Below are 22,499 nucleotides of genomic sequence, written 5' to 3'. Positions count from 1 at the left end.
AGGTAGTACCGCCACTCTAATCTCATGTGGCAGGATGTTCATGCAATCATCCAAATCCCACAGCTGAAGTGGCAGCTCTTCACTTGGCCAAAACCAGAAATACATTCCCAGGCAAAATGGCATCTGCTCTGTCAAGCTCCCTTCAGAGAAACATTACCCCAAAAGAAGATCTATAACTAAACAGTAAAATCCATACATGAACAGCTTACGGATGTCTTTGATTAACTTTTCTCATACATTTAAAAGTCAGCCCAGGGATAGGAAACAGTCATTACCCCTGCAAGCTTTATAAATATGTACTTTCTGCTACCAACTCCACAGCTAAAACAAGGGAATTTGTTCCAGCATTCCCAAGCACTGACTGGTACGGCAAAGCCAGGTCAACGGGTGGGACAAGGGGACTTGTGCTCAGAAAAGGTACAGAGGAATAAGGGAGACCAGTGTGCCAGAGCAGAGAGCTAACACCCCCACAGAGATGACTGGCAGGGAGGAAGAAAGGAAGAGAGTGTCAGCCACTTGTGTTGGGCTTAGACTAAACAGGAGTGAAAATTGAGCACAGCACTAAATGTAAAGGTAAGGTCCCTTTTGCAAAATGGCTTGATGAGAAAATGGTATTTTTCACACCTTAGTCAGAAAAAATGACCTCAAAAGGTCAGAGCTACAGAACAAAGTAGACTACAATTTTGTTGTTTTATTGCTCTGTCCCTTTCAGAGAGCACACATTGACAGGCCAAGGTATTCAAAGAGCACTCACCCACTCACTCTATCTCCCGCTGCTCGCCTCAGCCTCGTAGGAGTCATGCTCTGACCACCTGTGTGATGCACTTTTAAGAGTCATTTCATTTCTTTAGATGACAACCTGATTTCTTCCTTAACCCATCAAGTGAAAAGAAGTTCTACAAGAAGGCAAGGACCACGTAATTGCTAGAGCCAACCTTATTTTTAAGCACCTTCCAGAACACACTCAGGCCTTAAAAGTAAAGATTTAAGAGTAGGGGTTTTTTTGCTGGTTTGGAGCCTTTTTGCCCCTTCCCCCTCCGCTGGCTGTTTTAAATACACCATTTGTGAACCAAAGGGGAAAGAAATCTCTTGAGAGCTGCCGATACTGACTCCCCAACCACTGTCTGGGCTTGCTAGATTGCTCTGCACATCACTTAATATACAACACTTCATGAATACTTTGAAAGAAACATCTCTCCACAGATAAATTAAACTGGCAACATTAAGAGAGCTTCTTTCGGCCAGAAATGTCTTACAGGCATGACCTTGAACTTGTATGTTGGTTACAAAGCACTGACAATAGCAAGCTAACAGCAAGCACTGGGGTCCTGTCACGCTGAGCAAAGCAGTGGCAGCTTTCCATTTTACTTTCGTAGGGCTGCACAGGCAGCACAAAACATGCTTGATCTGGTTAATATCAATTAAGCTGTGATAGTAGGACAAAAATATCACCCTGCGAGTATCTCTACTTCCCAGAGCTGTGCAAGTCTCGGGAGAAGCCTATCAGGATGAAGCATTTTTATCTGGCTAAGACTCACCCATCACTCAAGCATCAAATTCTTCTTTGCAACCTCAGAACTTCCATCTGATCGTATCTAAAAAGCTGCTTCTCCCTATTAGAGTTCCCTCTCTTCTCCTATCCTCACCCTTATGACAAAAATGCATCTCTAAACATACAGAGAGTGCACCCTGGGGGAAGAATCGATGCATCTGGCCTGTGATTAAATCATACCACGCTATTTGGTGGGTTTATTTTTATGACTCCATCAGAGTCCTTTGCTCCTCAGGGCAAATCTTTCCAAGAAGGACGAAACACAGGAGTAGCCTATCCATCACTACCATACACAACACCTGCAAGTGAGTGCTAAAAGTAACTCCCCAAAATCATCAGCACTTCTCCTAAATGTGATCTCTACAGTCCGTTCTGGAGCTCTGCTAGTGCAATTTGCCAAATCCCACGTTTTCTATGGCTTTGCATAAACTGGCAAAGTGGGCAAACACCCATGCACATAGGTGCATCTTCGGCAGTGTGAACGAGGAAAGGCACAGATTCTGAATGGTGGTGACAAAAATGGTTTAGTCTTGAAATTCAGACACAGGCTGCACAGGACTGGATCTGCCGCTTCTACAGGAGAGGGAGCTGGGAGGTCATCTGCACTCCTCTCCCATCCTTTGCCATTTGTTCGCAGACAGAGGGCAGAACTCCCTTCTTACCAAGGGTGTGATGTTAGCATGTAGCCATGGCCTGCCCAGAAACACTCACAGCTGTTCCTGCATATGGCAGAGTGCTGCTGCCATGCAGGAGTCATTTTGCAGCACGTGAGATGTGTACAGTAAGACAAAGGGTTCAAAGAGGAGGCACAAGAGAAGGAACAGAGGATCTCTGTCCATTCTTACTTTTTTGGCTACACTAAGAGTCCCTGAATGCTTTTCAGGCTTTCACATATCCTGATATTTCAGCAGCAGTTTAACATTGCATACCTTCTTGCGCTGGATGCAGTAACTCCCTCATTTCTATTGTCCATGGCCCTAAGGTAAGATTTGAACTTTCAGCCACTATAACATTAGCTCAATGCACTTGTCTACTGCCACACATTCAGCTACAACGTAAATGAAAGAAAGGCTCCTCAGATCTTGCCTCTTTTCTTTTTTTACCCCTTTTATAGTTATTCCCTGTCTTAATTCATTAGGAAGGAGATGAAAGGAAGGGCCTGGAGCCTGTTCTCAGACAGCACATAATGGAGACCAGCAACAGCGTCACCCTGACCAAGCCAGATGATAAAAGCCTGCATTTCAGAGAGCCCACTCCCCACCCTGACTCCTTCTCCACACCAAATTTCAGTTCTTTGCTTCTGGCCTCACATCAACATTTTATAGCAAAGAACCAGCCCTCACCCTTTGCTACACATAGCAATTTGGCTTGGAAGGGAGCTAATACATGTTCCCCGGGTCTCAATGCCTGTCATCAGGCAACACAGATACATACTGTGGCTAAGATCCTGTGTTTAGAAGTAGTTGTTGGATTCACCTCCTCAGCACAGCCTCTGTAACATATAACTTATGCAGGTGATAATGTCATTCATGCCTGCACACGCAAGCTTTGAGCTCTGCTCAAGGTCACCGAGAAATACATCAGAGCTCAGGACACGTGCAGTATGTGCTTCACTTTTAACTGCTTGATGCCTGTACCCCTATGCCAGCTTTTCCCTTACACCCACCAGCAGTAAGGAAACCCTAACCAAGAAAAGGCAGCTGCAAAGAGAAGCATGGATGTATACACGTGCACGTATGCACACAAAAGGGGAGAACGACACCTGGCAATGCAAGGGTATTCTGAAAGGTCTGGGGGCAGCACTACAATCACCTTCCCATCTCTCGACCACACTCTTCATCCTAAAGCAGCTGGTGAATAAGCAATTGCTGAGGATTCCTCCTCGACAGGAAGGGGCTCCAGCCCCTCCTGGGCTCCAAGCAGATCTCCATCTGCATGGCCAGACAAAGGGCTACCTCCCTGATGAGCCAGACAAGTACTAGTGCGACAGGCCAGCACAGGGACTATTAATACCCAAGTACATTCTGTTTCCATCTCCCACTTGCATCCAGAACTGGAACCGATTCAGGTACAAGTTATAGAAAAGGAAAAAACAACCCCTCGTCCCCTCCCCCAGGAAGCAGGTGGTCCAAAATGTTGTGAATCATAATGAGGAGGTTAAGAGCCATAAATCACTGCAAAGAAAATATTTACAAAACACAAACTGTAATTAATAACTGTATTTAAAAGCAGACTTGGGTGGCTTACAAAATCTGGGAGGCAGACTGTGCTCACTCCACTGCTTCTAGATCGGTCTTGGATCCAAAAAAGAAACCAAACCCAAAGACCTTATTTGAATCAAGAGCTTGAGTAACTGTGTGGAGACAAGGACTGCAAGCTATGACTGGCAGAAGGCAATCTTCCCACTGCAAAGGAGAGCGCAGACAACGTGGGAAGATCTCTGCAGCTTCTAGTGAAGAACCCGCGTCAAAACAACCCGTCACCCACCAGTGAACTGGTATCTACTGAGCAGGTTTGGTGGAAAAACAAGTGAAGAATTACGTACCAGACACAAAACCCCTTCCTTGCCCCAGCACACTCTTAACAGAGTAGGAAGTAACACTGTCAATGGAGCAGTGACAGACTAAGATCCATCCAGCCCACTGTTTTCTGACAGAGGCCAAGTCTGTGGCATCTGTGGAAGAACACAACTCAGGGCAAACATGCAGTGATTTTTCTCCAGATCAGCCTCCAGCAAACTGAGCCAGTTGATGTCTCAACTTCCAAAGCACCTTATGGACAGGAGTTCCAATGCTAAATTCTTTGTTATATGGAAAAAACCAAGAAACAGAAACCTGGTTGGGTTTGTTTTTTTCCTCACGTGGCACCTGATTATTTCGTATGTGCATCCTTGTAAGTGAAAACGGGACAGTTTCCTATTTTATTTCTCATACCATACAATATTCTATGTACTAGTCATATGCCTTCACTCCTGTCAGCTCTTTTTGTAAGTGAAGATTTCATTTCTTCTCATAAAGAACCTGCTACATCCTTTTCATCACTACCATTATCCTTCTCTGTATTACTTCTAGATCTGCTACAACTTCTGAGAGATATGCAGAAGTACCACAGCTGTATACTCTAACATAATGATATTTGCTGGTTTATTTCCTATTTCTCCTTCAAAATCATTTTTAAATCTGTCTCACTAGGCACAACTCTACAAGTGCTGACAATAATCTGCCTCATACTCAAAATAATAAAATAATCTGCCTCATACTCAAAGCAAATTCCTGATGCTAAGCGTCAGAGTTTGCTACCTCAAGATAGCAATTTCCAAGCCGAGGTGGCCAAACAATCAGCAGCTAGCTGCTTATTTGAAGGTAATTCTTCCCAGTGTCTACCTGCTCAGCAGTATTGAAAGACAAGTGAGGATATTCATTAAACATACTCTTCACCTGAAATACCTCACATGAGCAATTGCTTTAATTACTAAAGTGATGAAAAATAATTACAGAAGAAAATTCTGCAATCTCAAACTAGGCAAAAAATACCCAAGGGAAAGTCATCATTATAATATCATCCATGTGTTATAAAAGGTAGTTGAGGAGCCCCTTGGTGCCACTGGCTCCCTTCTTTCCAAACCCTTGCCAGATGTATGGGGCACAGCCAGATGACCAAGCAGCTTCCCTGTCTTGCTTCTGAACACAGTATGTAGGGGTCTCAATATCTCTTTATCATACAGCAGATGAGTTAAATATGTTTCAGTATGGCACATCGAGAAGCCAAGAGACACGATGCTCTGTAATTAAATAATGCTGGATGCTGGCTCATGACAACGCAACACCAAGGCGACAGCACCTGCCATTTTCATGCGAAGTAATTTACATAAACTTATTCCTCTACTTCTATACCTCCAGCTGCATTCCATAATTTATACAGACACACAAATTCTTCCCTCTGACATTAACAAGAGAAATGAGTTGAATAATCAGCTCCCAGCGTTAAGTGCATTGCATTTACTATCAAGCAAGCTTTTTTAGTTCAGCGGATGATTAATCTTCCCTCTGCGGGTAGAGTACCAGGAGATGCAGAGAGCTGACAATTGCTCTCGGCTTCTGGCCATGCACTCTGTACGCTCACCTTGCAACAGCAGCATTTGCTGGATCCCTCCAAGAGCTGCTCTAATTCATTAACCCAGCAAAAGAATTGGGCAGCTTTCTGCTAGGTCAGTGAATTAAAGTAGCTCGCATAAGGAATGCCAGAGCCAGTAAAAAATGAGGGAGGTTGTGCTTAAAGCCAGAACTTGCTTTTCTGACAGCAGTGAATCTTTAGATCAGCTCAGCTGCCAGAGGTACTGCAGCCTCATTAGCATCTCCACTCACAGCTATCTGTGCTGGGTGCCTCCATTAGGGATAAGCACACTAATGTAAACCAAGGAGGAAGGGGGAAGTAACCAGGGGACCCAGCACCATAAGAAGTGAAAACAGAGTGTCAATGGTAGAAGAGACAACAGGCTGCAACAGGCAGACTCAGTAGACCAAATATGGTCCGGTACCTCAGTCTATTTTTAATCCAGGTCTTTCAGCTGTGCACTGGGACAGTATCAAGAGAAAGGACAGATGCCTGGAGATGAAGACTGGGAGACCCACATGCCAGGCAAGAAACAAAGCCCCACGGATGAGGCTTGATCCTAAAAAAAGATTCCAAAATACTAAGCTGTTTGTATTACACCACCTATTGTGCCAATTTCTTCCCCATGCCCCTGCTCTGAAAGCTTCGAATGCTTTCCACTACACTCAGACCTCCAGAATCAAGCTGATCCTTAGCTGATGACACCAACCAGCCATTCCCCTTTTGCTCAAGGCTATTACACTGCGTAGGAAAGCATGGACTTTGACTCTCAAAGTTTAGTTTACTGAAGTTCACTGCCGATGTTTGACCTCAGGCTTCCAGACCATTGTCTATTAACTCAGACACCACCAATATCAATTCATTCAAATGGACTTCCTCACCAGAATCTGCCAAGTTTCTACGAGAAGGTGCTCCTACACAGTTAGGGACACTGTTATAGACTCCATTACATTGCTGCATAACATCTTGCCAAACAGATGGAAGTTCTCTTTCCGTGAGGGTCCTTTAAGCCACTCCATATTCTCTGCTACTTTTGCATTTATCCTAAAGGCCACCAGCCTGAAATCAAGAAAACCCTGCCATCTAAGCACACCTTTTACTATCTTTGCCAACTGGACCAAGCACAGGCCTTGTTCTTAAAAGCAAAGAGAGACCGTATCTGTCTGGCTGAAGGAATTTCTCAATCACCCATGGGAGCACAGGCTTTAACTCAGCAGCAAAAAAATGCACCAGCTGTTTGGTCTGGGGTATCATCTTCACATGACAGCAGCTGCACTTGTCAGTTGCAGTAATGGGAGGGAAGGACCATACATTACCCATGATGAGTTTTTGCTCTGCTGAAGTTAGCACTGTTGTTTGAGCAAGACAACAAAATGGTGAAAGGAAAAGATGCCTTAAAGCATAGCAGTCAAGTCCACATGTCCAATAAGTAAGAACCAGCATGTGTGATGGACTAAAAGCTTGATGTTGGCTATAGATGTTCAGGGTGAAATAACCAAGTTGTTCTGTTATATTTTAATAGCACACTTTAGTTTGAGTAACTACTGAGTCTTCCTCCTTCCCCTAGTTCCTACATCATTAATCAGTGTACTGAGAAGGAGAAAAGTTGCAAGCAATTACATCTCAACGTAGCCCACAGAATCAAAATAACTTCATATAGGAGTCCTAGACAGAAAGATAAAGGGATTCAGAAGATCCAGGACCTTCTGCACGTGAAAGTCTGGCACATGAAAGGCCCTTATCTGAGGTGCCTTCTCCCTCCCCCTGGATTTCTTCATGTGCCACCATCTGGGATCCTCTGGGTTTGATCAGTCCCAGTCATAGCAGCAGCAATGTGCTCATCTGCTCCCATACTCTTTTCCTAGCTATCTATGGCCTGTGAGCCCAATTCCACATGCTCAGCTCGCACATCTTGAACCACATCAAATGGTCAGACCAGACGTGCCCACCTGCTTCCAACAGCCAGTACAAGCGTTACGTGTTACTGAGTCTGTTTCTCGCATAACCCCTGCCAGCCAGGCTCTCTCTGCAGCCTCCTGGCAACACCACTGCCTCCCAGCAGTCTCCCAGCAACGCTCTCTCCGGCACAGATGGGCTCCCAGTCCCTCCTTGCAGGCTAGCCAGCCTCCCCAAGCACTGCGGGCTCCTCGGAGCCGGCATCAGTTGATGAAACACAGAGCTCAGCCTTGCAGTGCCACGGAGATGGCTCCTAATATGGAAGAGGAGCAGGAGGACTGGCAAGAGCTTACATCCAAGGTCAAGGCTCGCATCATTTCCATTAAAAAACGAACACTCTAAAGCTCTGGGCAAGGCTGGGAACAGCAAAAAATACATGGGAAAGCCACTGCCCTGTTTTATTCCCTGTTTCCAGCTTTCTCATCCAACTGGCAGTGCTTGAGATAGCTGCTGGAGATGGACAGCCCAAATCTTACGAATTGGAACAGCACTGGGCAACCTGGTACTAAAATGATGACTTGCATCTCTGCATACTGCACCAGTTTTATTTCCAGCCTGATCTCATCTACATTTGTGTTTGCTGAGGCTTCATTTATGCACTATCAATGCGCTTTACAGGGTTTGTACTCCTTTTCTTCTTCAAGATGCTGAAGTTGCTGCATTCCCAGGATGAACTCAAAGATATTGAAGTCTTAGCCAGCAGTGCCAACCATGCAGCTCCTGCCCACTGCAGAAGAGGCAGATGTGCATGCTGGGGACCATGCATACTTGAGCTGGCACTATCAGCTCGTCCAACTGTTGGCACTGAATTCACTCAGTACTTAAAAGGGAGAAGAACAATCTCTATAAGCCAAACACCCAACTACAAGTAAAACTGAAAGCATTAACAGATTAAATCCGCCCCTGAGAACCGAAGGCTCTCACCATAAGGTTCTTTATTAGGAAGTTAAGTCTTAACAAGTGGTTTAAGGGGTGGATAAAGCTTTTGCTGGGATAATCTGCCAGCATGCTGCCCAGTGCCAGTTCCAGGCCATGGGAAGAAGAAAGCGAAAAACCTAAGAAGGTGAAAATCTTTGTCTGGCAAATAGATGCCCAGTAGCTGAGAGGTCCTCTCCTATCTTTGCCCCCTGAAGCTCCTTGCCATCTTCAGAAAGTCAAAGAAAAGTATTTTTGTACTCTGCTAACTTCCTGAAAACAGACACGTTGGGATTACACCTTCATGCATGTGCTCATCCTAATCCTTTGTACCATCAACCTTCCAGAATTTGCCTCCATCACATTCATTTGAACTGCTTGCCAATTAACACAAGGTAATTAACACCTTCATAAAGGACTGTCTTCAGACAATGCCTCCATGGTAAAAACACCATGATCCCAAGTACTACTGCTCTTTGCAAACACCAATTTACAAGCAGAACATGCACAAGAGGAAGGTAGTAGAAGGTCAGAAGCTATGTTTTATTTATAATTCTCTCCTTTTCAAGCCTACCACTGATTTGCTGCGTACTTAAGAAGCAGTCAGCAGTCTAATCAATGGCTGCTTTTCCCCACAGCACTGTGCTGCTCTCCTGGCTCCTCACCCTTCTGCACTTACTGCGAGAGATCCGTTCTGCGTGCTGGCTGTGTTCGTGCTCTGCTCTCCATGCGGCTGCGTGCTTCCGTAGAGTGTCAGATTGTGCTCGCTGGTCTGGCCTGCATAGTCCTGAGTGTGTGGCACCCCATACTCTGTGGGAATCCCGTTCTGTGGGGGTGGCGGAAATGGGATTGTGGTGAATGGCTGCACCATTGCATCAGGAGTTGCTGCTGGCTCCTGGTTACCCTGAAGAGAGGGAGAAGGAGAAAACAGCTGTATACTACAGAAGATAAATCAAACCATCAGCATGAGAAATTACACACAGGTGTTCATGTGAATATCCCACCCACTGCCACCATCATATTGCACAGTCTTCTATTATCTTCTCCATCAAAAAGAGCACGCCTTGCTCCTCTGAGCCATGACACTGTTTTCTTAATCTTTCTGGGCAAATTTCTCACTACTGGGTGACACACAAAGAACCAATTATGGGGCTTACAAATTGCATGCCCCTGTAATCTCACACAAGGCTTTATGCACAGTAAAGCAGTATTTTGGAAGGGGAAAGAGGCACTGAAACATCGAAAAAGAGAAGGAAACACAGACAGAAGAGCAGAGTTCTTTAATATCCCTAAAAGTACCACATCTGGGGTCCAGCTCCTCCAGCCTGACCCTCATGGTCCTGCTCACAAACAAGCACATTGTGTGGTTCAGAGCACACTTCCCTGTTGTGTAAAGAGGAATGCTTTTTAAAACCCATCTGTGCAGCAGCCCCCTCCTTTGCTCCAGCAGCACCAAATACAGAGCATAGGTGCTTAGAAATATCCCATTCGCTTCTTGCCGGCCATACAGAAGACACCGAAGAGCTGTGGGGAACTGAGCTGAGACTGGAAACCTAGGAGATGCTCCCTCCCTCCCAGTACTGAGCATCACACTACCATCACATAAGGCATTAATTACCCACTTCTCCCCCAACTTACACTATCCCACAGAGACCTCTACAGTAGGACAGTGAACTTTTTAGCAGCTTTTAGCACTGCCTTAGATGTAGTTGACACCAACCAGATGACTCAGAAACAGACAACTGACCATGCAAAATATATTCCAGAAAGACAATTAAAATGCTACCCCACCATTCCTGAAAACCACCCAAAGCAAACACAAAAGCATGCAGCCACTGCAGGGATCTCACCGAGGCGGGAGCAGGGAGCTGTATTCATTCAGCCACCTGGGGCAAAGGAGAACAGCCTTGACATTGAAGCCCAGGCTGCTGCACTGCTCCTACCGCTTCCACTGCCGCAGCAGGGGAGAGAGAAAATCCACGGAACAGATTTATGATAGGAGGGCTGTTTGATTTATGTGTGTGTCAACAGACTAATCCTGATTTTAAATTTTGGCTGCTGTTCCAGCCCTGGGTCCTCCGCCACGAAGCCTGGAGGTGCTCTGAGCCTATTCTGACACCAGCACACTTAAATCAATGGAGAAAAGCGGAGCAGAACTTGTCCCACGGATCGGAAAGGCAGAGTGGGAATTACCAAGCAGCCTGTCAGCAGAGAACATGCAGGGGCTGATGGACCTCCAGTGAAGCCGGACAAACCTTTCAGTCCCTTTATCAGCCTACCTGCAGCTTTCCCTTCTGGGTGAAGGAAACAATGATAAATGCAGCGCACCTCCAGCCAGCACTGGGTCACTCAGACACTGGCTGAATCCCAAATTTGCTCTGACATTAGTCTATCTGGTCTGCCTCCCTTGGGGGCCACGTGGCCACGTGCTCCCGCAGCTGGGGAGAAGGAGAGGGAAGGGCATTCAATACCACTTAGCAGAGCTGAGCTGCAGCCTTGGCCCGCACCCGAACGGATGGTCTCATTAACTGAAGTCCAGCCCTGCTGCCTGCAGGAACACAGGATTCTGCAGCTTTATCAGAGAAAGAAGCATTGAGGCAAGCATGCCAGTCACAGCCAGCGCTTGGGTCCTTGCACACACTGCCCCAGGCAGCTGTAGCCCTGCATCGCCTGCTAGCAGCTCTGCAGAGGCTTTCCACACACCTAGCACACCTGAGAGCAGAACAGGGTGGAGGGTTTTCACCCACCGAAAAGGAGGGCAGCTCCACCAGCCCTCTGCATCTGCTCACTCCTTTGCCACTGCCAGCTTCAAAGCAAGGAGCTTCTGGCTCATCCTAAACCACCCCCACGATCTGCAGGGAGAGTGTGACAAACGGGAGGGACGAGAGGATGAATGATGGTTATCCCAAACCAGATATCAGCAACCACATCACTCCCCCACTCAGGCTATTTATCCCCTGTCATGCTAGCTCCACTCCGTCCGCAGACTCTTTTGCTTACTGAAATTAATTATATCCAACTGCCTGCGTACTGCTTAGCATCGCAGATTAGAATCACAGAATAGCTGGATTGGAAGGGACCCTCAAAGGTTGCCTAGTCCAACACCCCTACAATTAATAGGTACACCTTCAACTAGACCAGGTTGCTTCCATACAGCCCATCTATCCTGTTTTTGTATTTAAAATACAAGCTAAATATGAAACTGATGTTTTTTAATTTAAATTTAGAAAACTGGCAGGGTAACTCCAGGAAAGATGCAGTAGCAGAAACTATTTCCAGTTTTCTTAAAACAAGCTGGATTTAAAAAGCAGTAGTACCCCAGATCAGAGGAAGAGAATGCTAATTAGCCATAAACAAAACCTATTCTGCTGACCTCTCAGCGGTGCAGGGCTGCTCCCCAAAGGACACACACCAGCGTTTTGTTTCATCTCACTCTTAAGACTACTTAAAATGCCAGCCCATCAACCTTATATAATCTTATTTTCAGCATTTCTACCCCTCAGTTAATACTGTTCCTTCCAGTCTAAATGCATTTCAACCTTTTAAATGCTTTCTGTCCCTTCTTCAATTATCTCCAAATGTTTGAAGGATGAAAAATGTTCTCGCTCACTTCTGTTGCTTGTGGCATTTTGATAATACATATTTATTTTGAGCTTAATCACACCTTGCAAGCCAAAATATCCTGGTAACTTCATTACTTCTCTCTGACCTTCCTAAGATTGTCCAATAAGGGATTTCTGGTGCAGAATTAAATGTTTTTAATATCATTGTCACTCCCTCCCAGTCACACTAACATGCAAAAATCGTATCTTTTATTACAAATGTAGCCTGAATTTAATGTCTGAGGTTATCTGTAGATCTATCACCATTATGCTTGTTCGGGTTTCATAGTCCCATAGAGTATCTCTATCTCGAATTATTTTTCTCTTGATATGACGATGTACACATTTCCCATCTGATTTTTTTTTTTGTAATTTTAATTTCCTTTGATGCTTTACAATTACTTTTTTCTCCTGTTTCCACTAGTGTCTACAGAAAAGGACTCCCGATGCGATCTCTGCAGGCTTCACAGCATACTGATATCCTCCAAACACGATGGAGATTCTACCTCCTCTGTTATTCTACCAACTTCAACATTTACACAACACTTCATATTTTCAAGAACTAACAGAAAAGAAAAAGAAGTCTCATTTATCTTCAAATACAGAACCTGAACTCCTTTCCCTACTTCTAACCCACCAGGGAAAATCCTGCAGTCACAGGCATTGCTTTTCCCACTTCTCAGGAGGTATAAAGAACATGGAGAAACACCCAAACTTCCTGGTGAAGGTACGCAGCTAGGAGAGACTCACCTGAAGGCATTTAGCCCATCCAATCTTCAGAGCATATCCCACTGCACTGCCAGTCTTGTCTGTGTTAGCTCATTAAATTCTCTTCAGCATTTACTCAAACGCAACAACAGACCGCGATGGGTATGTCCAAGAGTAGTCACCATCCCCAAACACACACAAGTATGCCATCACAGGACTAGGAAAGCCTGGCTGCAGCTCCCCACAAGAACTATTACCATCTTCACCTTGTGTGATGGCATATCTTAACTACTCCTTAGGAGCAGCCAACCACAATGCATGGTGGCTGCTGGCATCTCCAAGAGAGGAGCCTTAGGGACATTTGGCTGCAGGAATAATTTCAGCAGATCCAGGTTAACCAATTCTCTTTGTGAGTTTATGCTGCCATGCACAGACCACGCTAGCTGCCATCCTGTGCTCACCAAGTTGGGAAAGGCTGTTCAGTGCAACTGGAACTCAGTGTAATTAACACGCACTCCTTTTCTTTGAAAAAAAGGAGAATATTTCAGTACAATATATGGTAATCTATGGTTCCAAGAAAACCAGCAGTTCCTATGTTTTCTATTCATTCTGTTGCTCTGCTCCCAACAGAAATCACTCATCCACAGCAGGCTGGAATTCGAAGCAGCTCCCCTCTTGCAAAATGTTGACATCTGATTCATCAGCACCCAAGCCCTCAGGGCACAAAAGGGATACCCATCTGGGCTCCTCTTTCAGGTCCCTATTCTCAGCCCTACAAAAGTCCAGTCATGTCCTCAGAGGTACCAATTTCCTTCCTTAAATCAGAGTTTTGCCTATACAGGTCAGTACAAACCCATCCCACGTTTTGTTTAAAAAGCCAAAATAGCTATACCAGTGAAGAATCCCTAATGGGGACACACTGCTAAGAGTTTACGCAGCTTTAACTTAATTAACAAGCTCTGTAGCTCCAAGCTAAGCAGAGGAGCAGTAAGTAACTGCATGTAGCAGTACCTTGCAGAAGGGTGGAAGCTGGGGACCACGTCTCAACAAGGAGCAACGTGGTTCATTCAGCAAACGCGACATAGGATGAATTCTTTCAGCAGACAGCAGGTGGTGATCCAAGATCACGGCACCGGAGCGCCAAGAGGGAACACCAGAAAGGCACACAAAGGCCTCCTTGCTTCCATAAAGCTGTCAAAGATCAGTCTATTCTGTGAAGGGCTGGTTTTGTTTTGCTCATTAGAGAAACGAGTGTAATTACAGGGATATGAAAGGAGCCTTATAGCAGTGCAGCTCCATATCCCTTCTGCACTGGTAGGCCACAATATGCAAAGATATTAAAGCATGACCAACCACATAGAAATTACAATCCTCGTGAAGCTGAACTAGTACAATTTCTGTACAGACATTTCCATGCCACAAGGTCTTGTGCAGTTCATAACCCTCTTGCAAGTCATAAGCATCACAGAAAGGTGAAGAGAAATGCTACAGCATGTAAACATCAAATAATCTCTTAAACATGCCTTTCAACTCTGGCAACCCCCAAATCATTGGGATAGATGTGAATATATGCCTATTAGGGGAATGGGGTTTCTAATAGGTATGCCTTCACTGAACTCATTTGACGAAAACTCGAAGCAACTGACTTGCAGCTAGCAGAGGCAATTAACCTGTTTGTGAAGACCAGTGTGTACCAGGCTACCCGTTTGCTCTCTGCACTAACCTAATCCCTTTCGTAAACAGCACAAACATTTGTAGCTCAAATCTGAAGAGCCTGGCATGCCTGTTCAACCTGGAGCCGCTGCCTGCCCCCAGCTCTGTGCATGAAAGGGATCCTTGTGAGCGAGGGGGATGTAGGGACCGCACTGTCCCTCCTCCAACCCAGGTCACAGCATGACACACAGCTTTGGCAGAAGAGGCCAAGCACTGCTCCCAGGCTGTACACAGAGACAAGAGAAAGGGCCTGCCATACCACACTGCTGCCCAGGAGCAAGAGAATAATAAGGAACATGGGCTGGGATTTCCCATTCCCCACCCCTTCTCACAGCTGAACACAAATTAAGATTGCTGTTGCAGGCTCCCCTTTCCAGCCTCTTCCAACACAGCCTCCCCTTCCTTTCAGGGCTGCTCCAGCAGGAGCCCCAGTGGAACGCATGCTCTCAGCCACGGCTCCAGAGGTGCTCTTCATCCCACCTCCAGCTGTGCACTCATGTGTTCTCTCCCCTGCCAGCCACAGTGCTCCATCCACCCTGTGCTGAGCCATTTCACCACATATCCCAGGGAGCAAAACCTCCTCACTTTTTATTGTCAGGTTAGTTTGTTCCCAGTTAAGAGTGCTGAAATGGCTTGGCAAGGAGTTGGAGGAGAACCAGAGCCAGAAAAGAGAGGGGGTGGAGAAGCTGGGGAGGGAAGTGCCATGTGCACCAGCACTTGGATGAGCTCAGGCAGTCTCTGACATCCATTAACCCTCTCTCCATGCAATCCCACAATTTGCACACTGACAATGAATACATCAGCAAGCAGTTTTTTTTGCAAATGGGAACGGATACAAAGCAGTGTGAGGGATGCTCCGAGATCCACCAGGAACTCAAGCATTATCCCTTCCAGAAAACCACAGGTTGGTGCTATTACAGAGACAAACCCCAACCTACACTAGCAGCTCTTGCAGTAAGATGGAACTTAAGCCTTGATTTTAGAAATTGTGGTTTTGCTCTTTACAGTCACAAGGATACCCAAACACAAGGCAAAGTGATGTACAGGGTGACAAAGTGATAACGGCTTTCCAACTCCCCAGTCATGCTATGTATGATGCCCACGAACATCATACCAGCTCTTAATCCCCCAAAGTAATAACACTTTCTCCACTATTACAGATTAGCTTCTGAATGGGAAAAGTGGGTAAAATGCCTATAGAAAGGAAGTTTGGAGGTGAAAAGGATATATACAAAGGATATAACCATCCTGCATTCTTCATCTTTGTACAAACCTGTTCTTTCATTCAGAGGGGTATGTGACCCTAACCTGACACCCACAGTCCACACTACAAAGGCATCTGCTCCTCCAGAGAGCAAGACTGGCATGTCTGTCTGTTTGGCGACCCAGACTGATGAAAATCAACACTCTCTTTCTTGATGTGGGTTGATCATAAAAAGCACCTTGAAGAGGATCACAGTAATAAGAGGTTTTATATTTCATCTGCACATCTGGCACTTGATCTTCATTTGATCTATGACACATGGCGGTAGCAGGAAAGGATAGTGCATTTTGACTCTGCTACCATGGGCATAGGAGCAATTCCTCCTGAATCCTCTCAAAAGCAGCGCTCTACTTGTAAGTAATTTTTTAAGTTTGGTCCAATTTTATGTTAGTTTTGTGAAAACAAAGTGAAGCTCATATGCATGCATTCTTTTTTGAAGCCACATGTAATCAGCTTAGGAAAAGCTTTCTGCACTGGGTTAGCATTAGCCTAAAAAAGCTAATCAGAAAAAGATAAAGATGCCTGCACTCAAGCTTGCACCTAGCTAACCATTTAAAGGCATGTTTTCTTTAACTTCCTGGTGCAAGCTTGCACTAGATTATCTAATCTCTCCCTTCCTTCTCCTAGATACATAAAGCAAGGGAAGAACAAGTTATCTTCCAATATATGCTCTATCATTCCAGGCTACCAAAAACTGTTCTGTAAGATAAAGCAGCTGGCCTTTTTTCTTTAAATGCATTTAAGAAGTTGGAGAAAAAGATCAAGTCCCTCTTTTGTAGGAAAGGATGAAAGAAAACTATAGTCTTATCTTACACTCTGATACACAGGAAGCACTCACTCATCCCCATGCTGTCATTATTTCCAGTAATGGTCAACTTTTGCTCTAGACCAATGTACAAATGCAAGCTCTCAGTGCTGAATGTGTACATGCTTAATTAAGAAGCCTCTGGGCAACCTGCAAAGAGGCTTCCTGTTGGATATAGCGAAAGCTTTAGAGTTATGCAACATTAATAAGGCCCAGAGCCACATCTACTTACCAGCCTGAAGCATACCTTTCAGATTGTAAAAAAGCACTGATTTTCTGCTCCTAAAATCTACATTACTCCTCGTTAAAAAGGAAAAAAAAAACCAAGAACAAAACCAAGGTTAAATGTTACTGGCACAAAGGCATCCCAACAAATGCTTTCAATCAATTCACGCTCTTTGGGGTTGATTAGAAAGAGAGAATTGTGCTTCAAGAGACGACATCAAGGTCTCAACATCTGTTTCCATTCCATATTAGGAATGAAACTACCTCTGAGAATTACTGGGGAGAAAGGGGTGGGGGTGTGGAACAAAGGAAAAAGTCACCAGGATGGAGATGTCCTCAGCGGCAAAGCCAGCAAGTAAGAGAAGAGCTCAGGCTCAATTTTTCGTTCCAGATCGGCCCTTTAGCACCTACCCTGGCTGTGTTCTTCCCACCTCTGCAGTATTCCAAGTGAATATTTTCCACTTCATATTCACAGTCAAATGTTCTTGGGGAAAAAAAGATTTCCAATAAGACAACCAGCTTTCAACAAATCAGTATAAAAATAAAGTCTCAAAATATTACGGATCTAGTCAGGCGCTAATCCACCAAGCACCCAGAGTGGCAGCAGCATCCCCCACATGAGTGAGATTACTGTTGGGCAAAGAGGGTTAAATTTCTTCTTTTGGACCAGGATTCATAGTGAATCATAGCTGAGAAAGTGTGCTGCAGATGTGGTGTGTGTGTTTAATCCAAGCTAACTACAATTAGCTTTTCAGCAGATTAGCAAACTAATCACACTCACAGTTTGCATGATTGCGGATCCTCACACAGGGAGGCAGCAGGAACCGGAGGCCACTGGTGGGGAAGGAGTGTGGTAACTGCTCTTTCAGAAGCGATCCGTGGCAGCACCAGGGTACTTATGGACATGACTTTAAGATGGCACCAGGGACCTGCCTGTATTGGATTTCTGCCTTCCTTCCTGAATGCTAACCAGTGGTTCCTGGTGCTGCTCAGTAAAAGAAGGACTGCAGAACATAGAAATACAACAGGGAACAAAATCCCACCTCATCCCACAGTAATTCTTGGCCAAGCTGCCAGGGTAGCATCACAGCTACTATCACCTCAGCTAATGCTGCAGATTGCTCACTTCACATGGCTTTGTTTCAAGGGAAGCCTAGCTCTCCAAGTGACATATTTCTGAAGACCAGTATCTGCTTCTCCAACCCCAATCAGGTACCTGAGCTGGGCTGATAAGCAATTTTTCATCCCATGTCCCTGCTCTGCAAATGGACTATCTCTCTGTATCTGCAAGTAGATCACCAAATCTCAGTGAGTGTGGAGCGTTATTTCTGCAACCTCAAGAATTCAAACTGCCTTCCTGAATGTTTAAATCCTCATGAAGCTCACTCAGCCCCTTAGAAAGATTCTATCTGCTTCAGTCATAGGAATTTTTCAAAGCCCTTACTGTGTGACACAGCTATATCTGCAATAGACTCTTCCAGACCTCTCTGTATACCCAGTGCTCTTCTAGGAAGGATTTTGAAGATCACTTTTGGCATCAGGCTTCCCTGTCCCCCTCTCCCCTGCTGCGAAGGGAATGAGCTGAAAGCCATAATGAGCTGTGCAGAGGCGCTGCTCTGAGCTGACTTGGCTCCTGGAGGATGGATAAACCTCAAAGCCCCATCAGGCAGCTCCACTTACACTGACCCCTTCAATTCCTCCGATTTCAGTGGCCAGCAGGAAAGTCCTCGTGGCTGCCTGCACTAATTCCAGCACCTCACAGGGAAAACGCAGCCCTGCCTCCCCCTGCCAGCGCAGGAGGAGGAGGAGGAAGGGAGAAAGTGCCGGGAAGTGGAGAGCACATCTGGAATCAATTGGAGAGCGCTGAATGCCTCGGAAAGAACTGCAGAGCTGGCAGAAACCATAGCGAGGAGCCGTGCGTTCAAACGTGACTATGGAGCAAAGGTGGGGGACGAGACGTATACAGCATACTTAAACACAAAACCAGAGCTCCTCTTGGGGCTCTACTCTTTACTGCAAGCAGCTACATGTCTCAGTCCTGTCACATTTTTGCTGCCACTGGCCTGTCAAGGGTAGAGGAAGAATTCAGTAGGGAAGATTGGGGATGAGAAGCACACAGCCCAGCCGAGGCAAACGGGACTCATCTGTGACATAAGTACTAGGACCCAGTAACACAGCAATAATATATAAAGCTGCTTTCAGGGTGTGGGGCAGAGGTAATCTGACTTGGCACGCACTCGAGAACAGAAATTTGACAGTTTAAAAACTCCGATCTCTTCTCACAGTTACTTTCCATCCCAGCAATGCATTCTCCTATCTCCTGCTACTCATTTGTTTCAAGAGGAGTTTTCCATTTTCCAGGAAGCCTTCACTATGTGCCCTGGAAAGCAGAGGTTCTGGAAAGGAGCAGAGGGTCATGGAGAAGCAGCTCACCAGTGCAGCAGCCTGGTACAGCGTGACTACAGTTGTTCAGACATATGAGCAACAAGTAGGATGCCAGAAGCATTGCTACTTTGGTACTTGGCCTCAGCCGGATAAAAAAATAAGACACATGCTTCCACGTATGAATTTTCTGAAGGGAATTAAAAAAACCTCAAAAGGCAATACAAAAGAGTCACAAAAAAATACCACAAAACTGGAAAAAGCCACATGGCTGTACACTGAAAAACGTGAAAAGCCCCATCTATTTTGCTCATAATTAAAAAAGTAAGTTGCAACGGATTATTTTCTGCAAGAGGAGGAAAAAAAAAAATAGGCACTAATGATATTTAATTTAATGAACAAAGGCATCAAGAAAACCAACAGCCAGAAGCTGAATCTGATAAATTCAGCTCCGGTAAAAGACACCATTTATATTTTGTTTACTGATTTCTAAATGACAGTCATTAAGTCAGCTGGTGAGTAGGACTCAGTCCTTACCACCTCTTCATGCCTTCATGCTGAAAACATTATGCCATTCAAAACAGAGGTACGTGAGTGAGACAGAAGGGCCTACAACGCACATGGCCAGAAGATATTATCTAAAGCTAGATCTATAGGACAGCACCCTGGAAAGCTAAGCAGAGCTAGTGGAAGTCAATGCACATAAATTAAAGCAGATTAAACTAAGCAGCAGACCCATTTATAAGTAAAATGACTTCACCTTATGGAGAAGAGCAAGCTACTGAGAAGTACAGGTGCAGTTTCATATACCACCTAATATGATAAACAACCAACTGGCCTCAGAAGCAGTGGCTCCGCTTCCCTCCCCGGCTGTTGTGAGGTCTAGGCATGCCACAGCCATAGCCAGAAAATTAATCCAAACAATAGTTCTCTGTTTGGTCATAAACTGAACTGTCTCGCTTTATATCTGCCTAAGCATGATGCCCAAAGTGGTGAGGAGGCTGAACATATGGCCAGGGCAGAGACACGAGGGGGACTATTCTTCCCACAGCAGCACACAGTTATGCTACATTAAGCGCAACTTGAAAACGCACCTGAAAGCCGCGTTCATACAAGAACAAGAGGTTACATGGACATTTAGCATATGTTATAGCCACTACCTGCTTCGCTTACGCTTAACTTTTAGAAGTGTCCCCATGTAAGCCAGCATAAAGCTGGTTTATACACAGTGAATTTGTCAAGTGTCTCAGGAAGGATTTCCCCTTTGTAATAAACTCCCTTTAAAGCTTCTTACCCCCAGGCCTTCCAGCTAAAGTATGTTTACCAAATTCCTGCTGTAACCACAAACCAGCACAGACTTCTCCCCTACACAGGCCACCTGTGGTAGACTTCTTCCCTACACAGCTTGAAGTCAGCAGAGCATTTGACCACCTTTCAGATGGCTCCTCCTGGTCTGGGGGGGGGTTATTCATGCAGCTCCTGCAGCCCCTGTGCTCAGCAGCATCTTTGGGAGCATGCTGCTCTCCCTTGTCATCACCCCATCAATGCCTTGGTCACACAAAACGTATGTGGGTTTAACAGCAGCGATATACTAAATATTCACATTAAACTACTGCATATTACTAGCAGGCCCACTTTTAAACTGCTCAATTTTACTGAGGCTAGATCGATAAACCTTAAAAGCTAAATTGATGTAAGAGCATCTCATTTTGGTGGCATGCCTGTCAGCATCTGCAGCGCCATTAATACGTTACTGCATGAGTTCCTGTGAAATTTACCCCTCCATAACTCCCAGCAGACCTCCACTTTCCACAGCCAAGTGCATTAAAGGGTCCTTTTTTGTATTCTCCCCCTCCTTGCTCTGTGTGTCTGCTCACACCTACAGAAATGCAAGAGAACAGGCTACACAAAACTTAAACCCTTTCATCTAGTCGGTCTCCCCTTCTGTACATCCCCTCTCACGCACACAGTGTCAGGCTAAACAAAGCCGCTCGCTCCAGGATACAGGCCTGGAAAAAAAAGCATTAGCATCTGGCAACCAAGAGCAGCACCCCGGCATATGAGCCTGAGAGCAAACACAAGTCTCTGGCACGAAGAGGAAACACCAAGACGTACGCTTGACTGCTCCTGTCAATCTTGCAGTGGGGGAATGCCCAGTTTTGGGGTTGGCTTTTTCTTAATATATTTTTATCATATTACCGAAAGGAAATGCCAGGGACTGCTGCAGCCCCTGTCCCTTGAGGCTCTGCTGCTGCCATCAGGCTGTGCTGCCTTTGCAGCGATGAATATTTAAACAGGGCAATAAATATTTCAGAGCACATTCATCCCGATGAGAAGTCTACTAGCGTAAGAGAGAGGAGACAACCACGCAGGGCAGGGACTGCTCCCTGCTCTGCCCCTCCAGCTCCTGCACTGCCTGCCTGCGTGCCCTCCTTCCCCCCAGCCCTCACAGGCACTCGAGGGCCTCAAATATTGATGAGCACAGCTCCGGTTACTTTCCAAACAAGCAAAAACACCCCGACAAGGTAAAAAGGTGCTCTGCTTTCCAGAGAGATGAAGAACACAGCTACTGCATGCTGTGCTTTTACCGGCCTCTGGCTTTCAGGTGTAGTGTTCACACTCAGGGAGAAAATAATTTGCTTTAAATCTTATAAGATTGTGCCTTAGAAGAGCAAAAACCCAAGACCAGCAAACCCAAAAGCTGGACCAGCACCTGGTGAAGTGAGAAAGCCTGACTCTTCCCCCCACAACTCCCTCTTCTCCATTTCAGCTGTGCATTTACTTGGTCATTCCTTGGTTGCTAGCAGCTCTGCTGGGCTCTCTGTGGGATGCTAACAGATGTATACAACTTGGCCATCGCTGGCATAAATAAAATCTGCTACAAGATAGGTTTAGGACGTAACAGAAAATGCAGTCATTTACTCGGCTGTCATCTGCATGTCACTCACGTACTAGTGGCTATTTTGACTTTCATAGTGCTAAAAGCTTGGGGTTTTTAACTAGGACCTAGCTATGCTCTCACCTATAAAGAAACTTCTCTTTTTTAAAAAGACTATTTCAGGGGGTAAGTAAATTTTCCAGTAAATTTCAAAGGAAATCAAAATCACGTATAAGACACTTGTTCAGTATCAAATTTACAGGGCCAAAAAAACCATGACCATGCTTAAAAATGAACTTTCATACCAGCTTCTACTGCATATCTCACCAGATTCAAAAGATGTAAGATACTTGCTGATCACACAATACATGGAGAAGCCTTCAGAA

At 45.3% G+C, this 22,499-nt stretch overlaps 1 protein-coding gene across 1 annotated transcript in view; it reads right to left on the bottom strand.

The window, feature by feature from the left end:
* RBFOX2 (RNA binding fox-1 homolog 2) overlaps positions 1-22,499 on the bottom strand; it is a gene marked incomplete at its 5' end in the record, with an annotated part of 167,324 nt that overhangs the window by 46,414 nt on the left and 98,411 nt on the right. The window contains one exon of the mRNA XM_080633585.1: positions 9,216-9,440. Within this exon, the coding sequence (XP_080489711.1) occupies positions 9,216-9,440 (225 nt within the window). The remainder of the gene's footprint in view (positions 1-9,215; positions 9,441-22,499) is intronic.

This window comes from Psittacula echo (assembly GCF_963264785.1).
Source record: "Psittacula echo genome assembly, chromosome: 1".
Lineage (NCBI taxonomy): Eukaryota > Metazoa > Chordata > Aves > Psittaciformes > Psittacidae > Psittacula > Psittacula echo.
The sequence above is the reverse complement of the archived record's forward strand: the minus strand, read 5'-3'. Positions and strand labels throughout refer to the sequence as shown.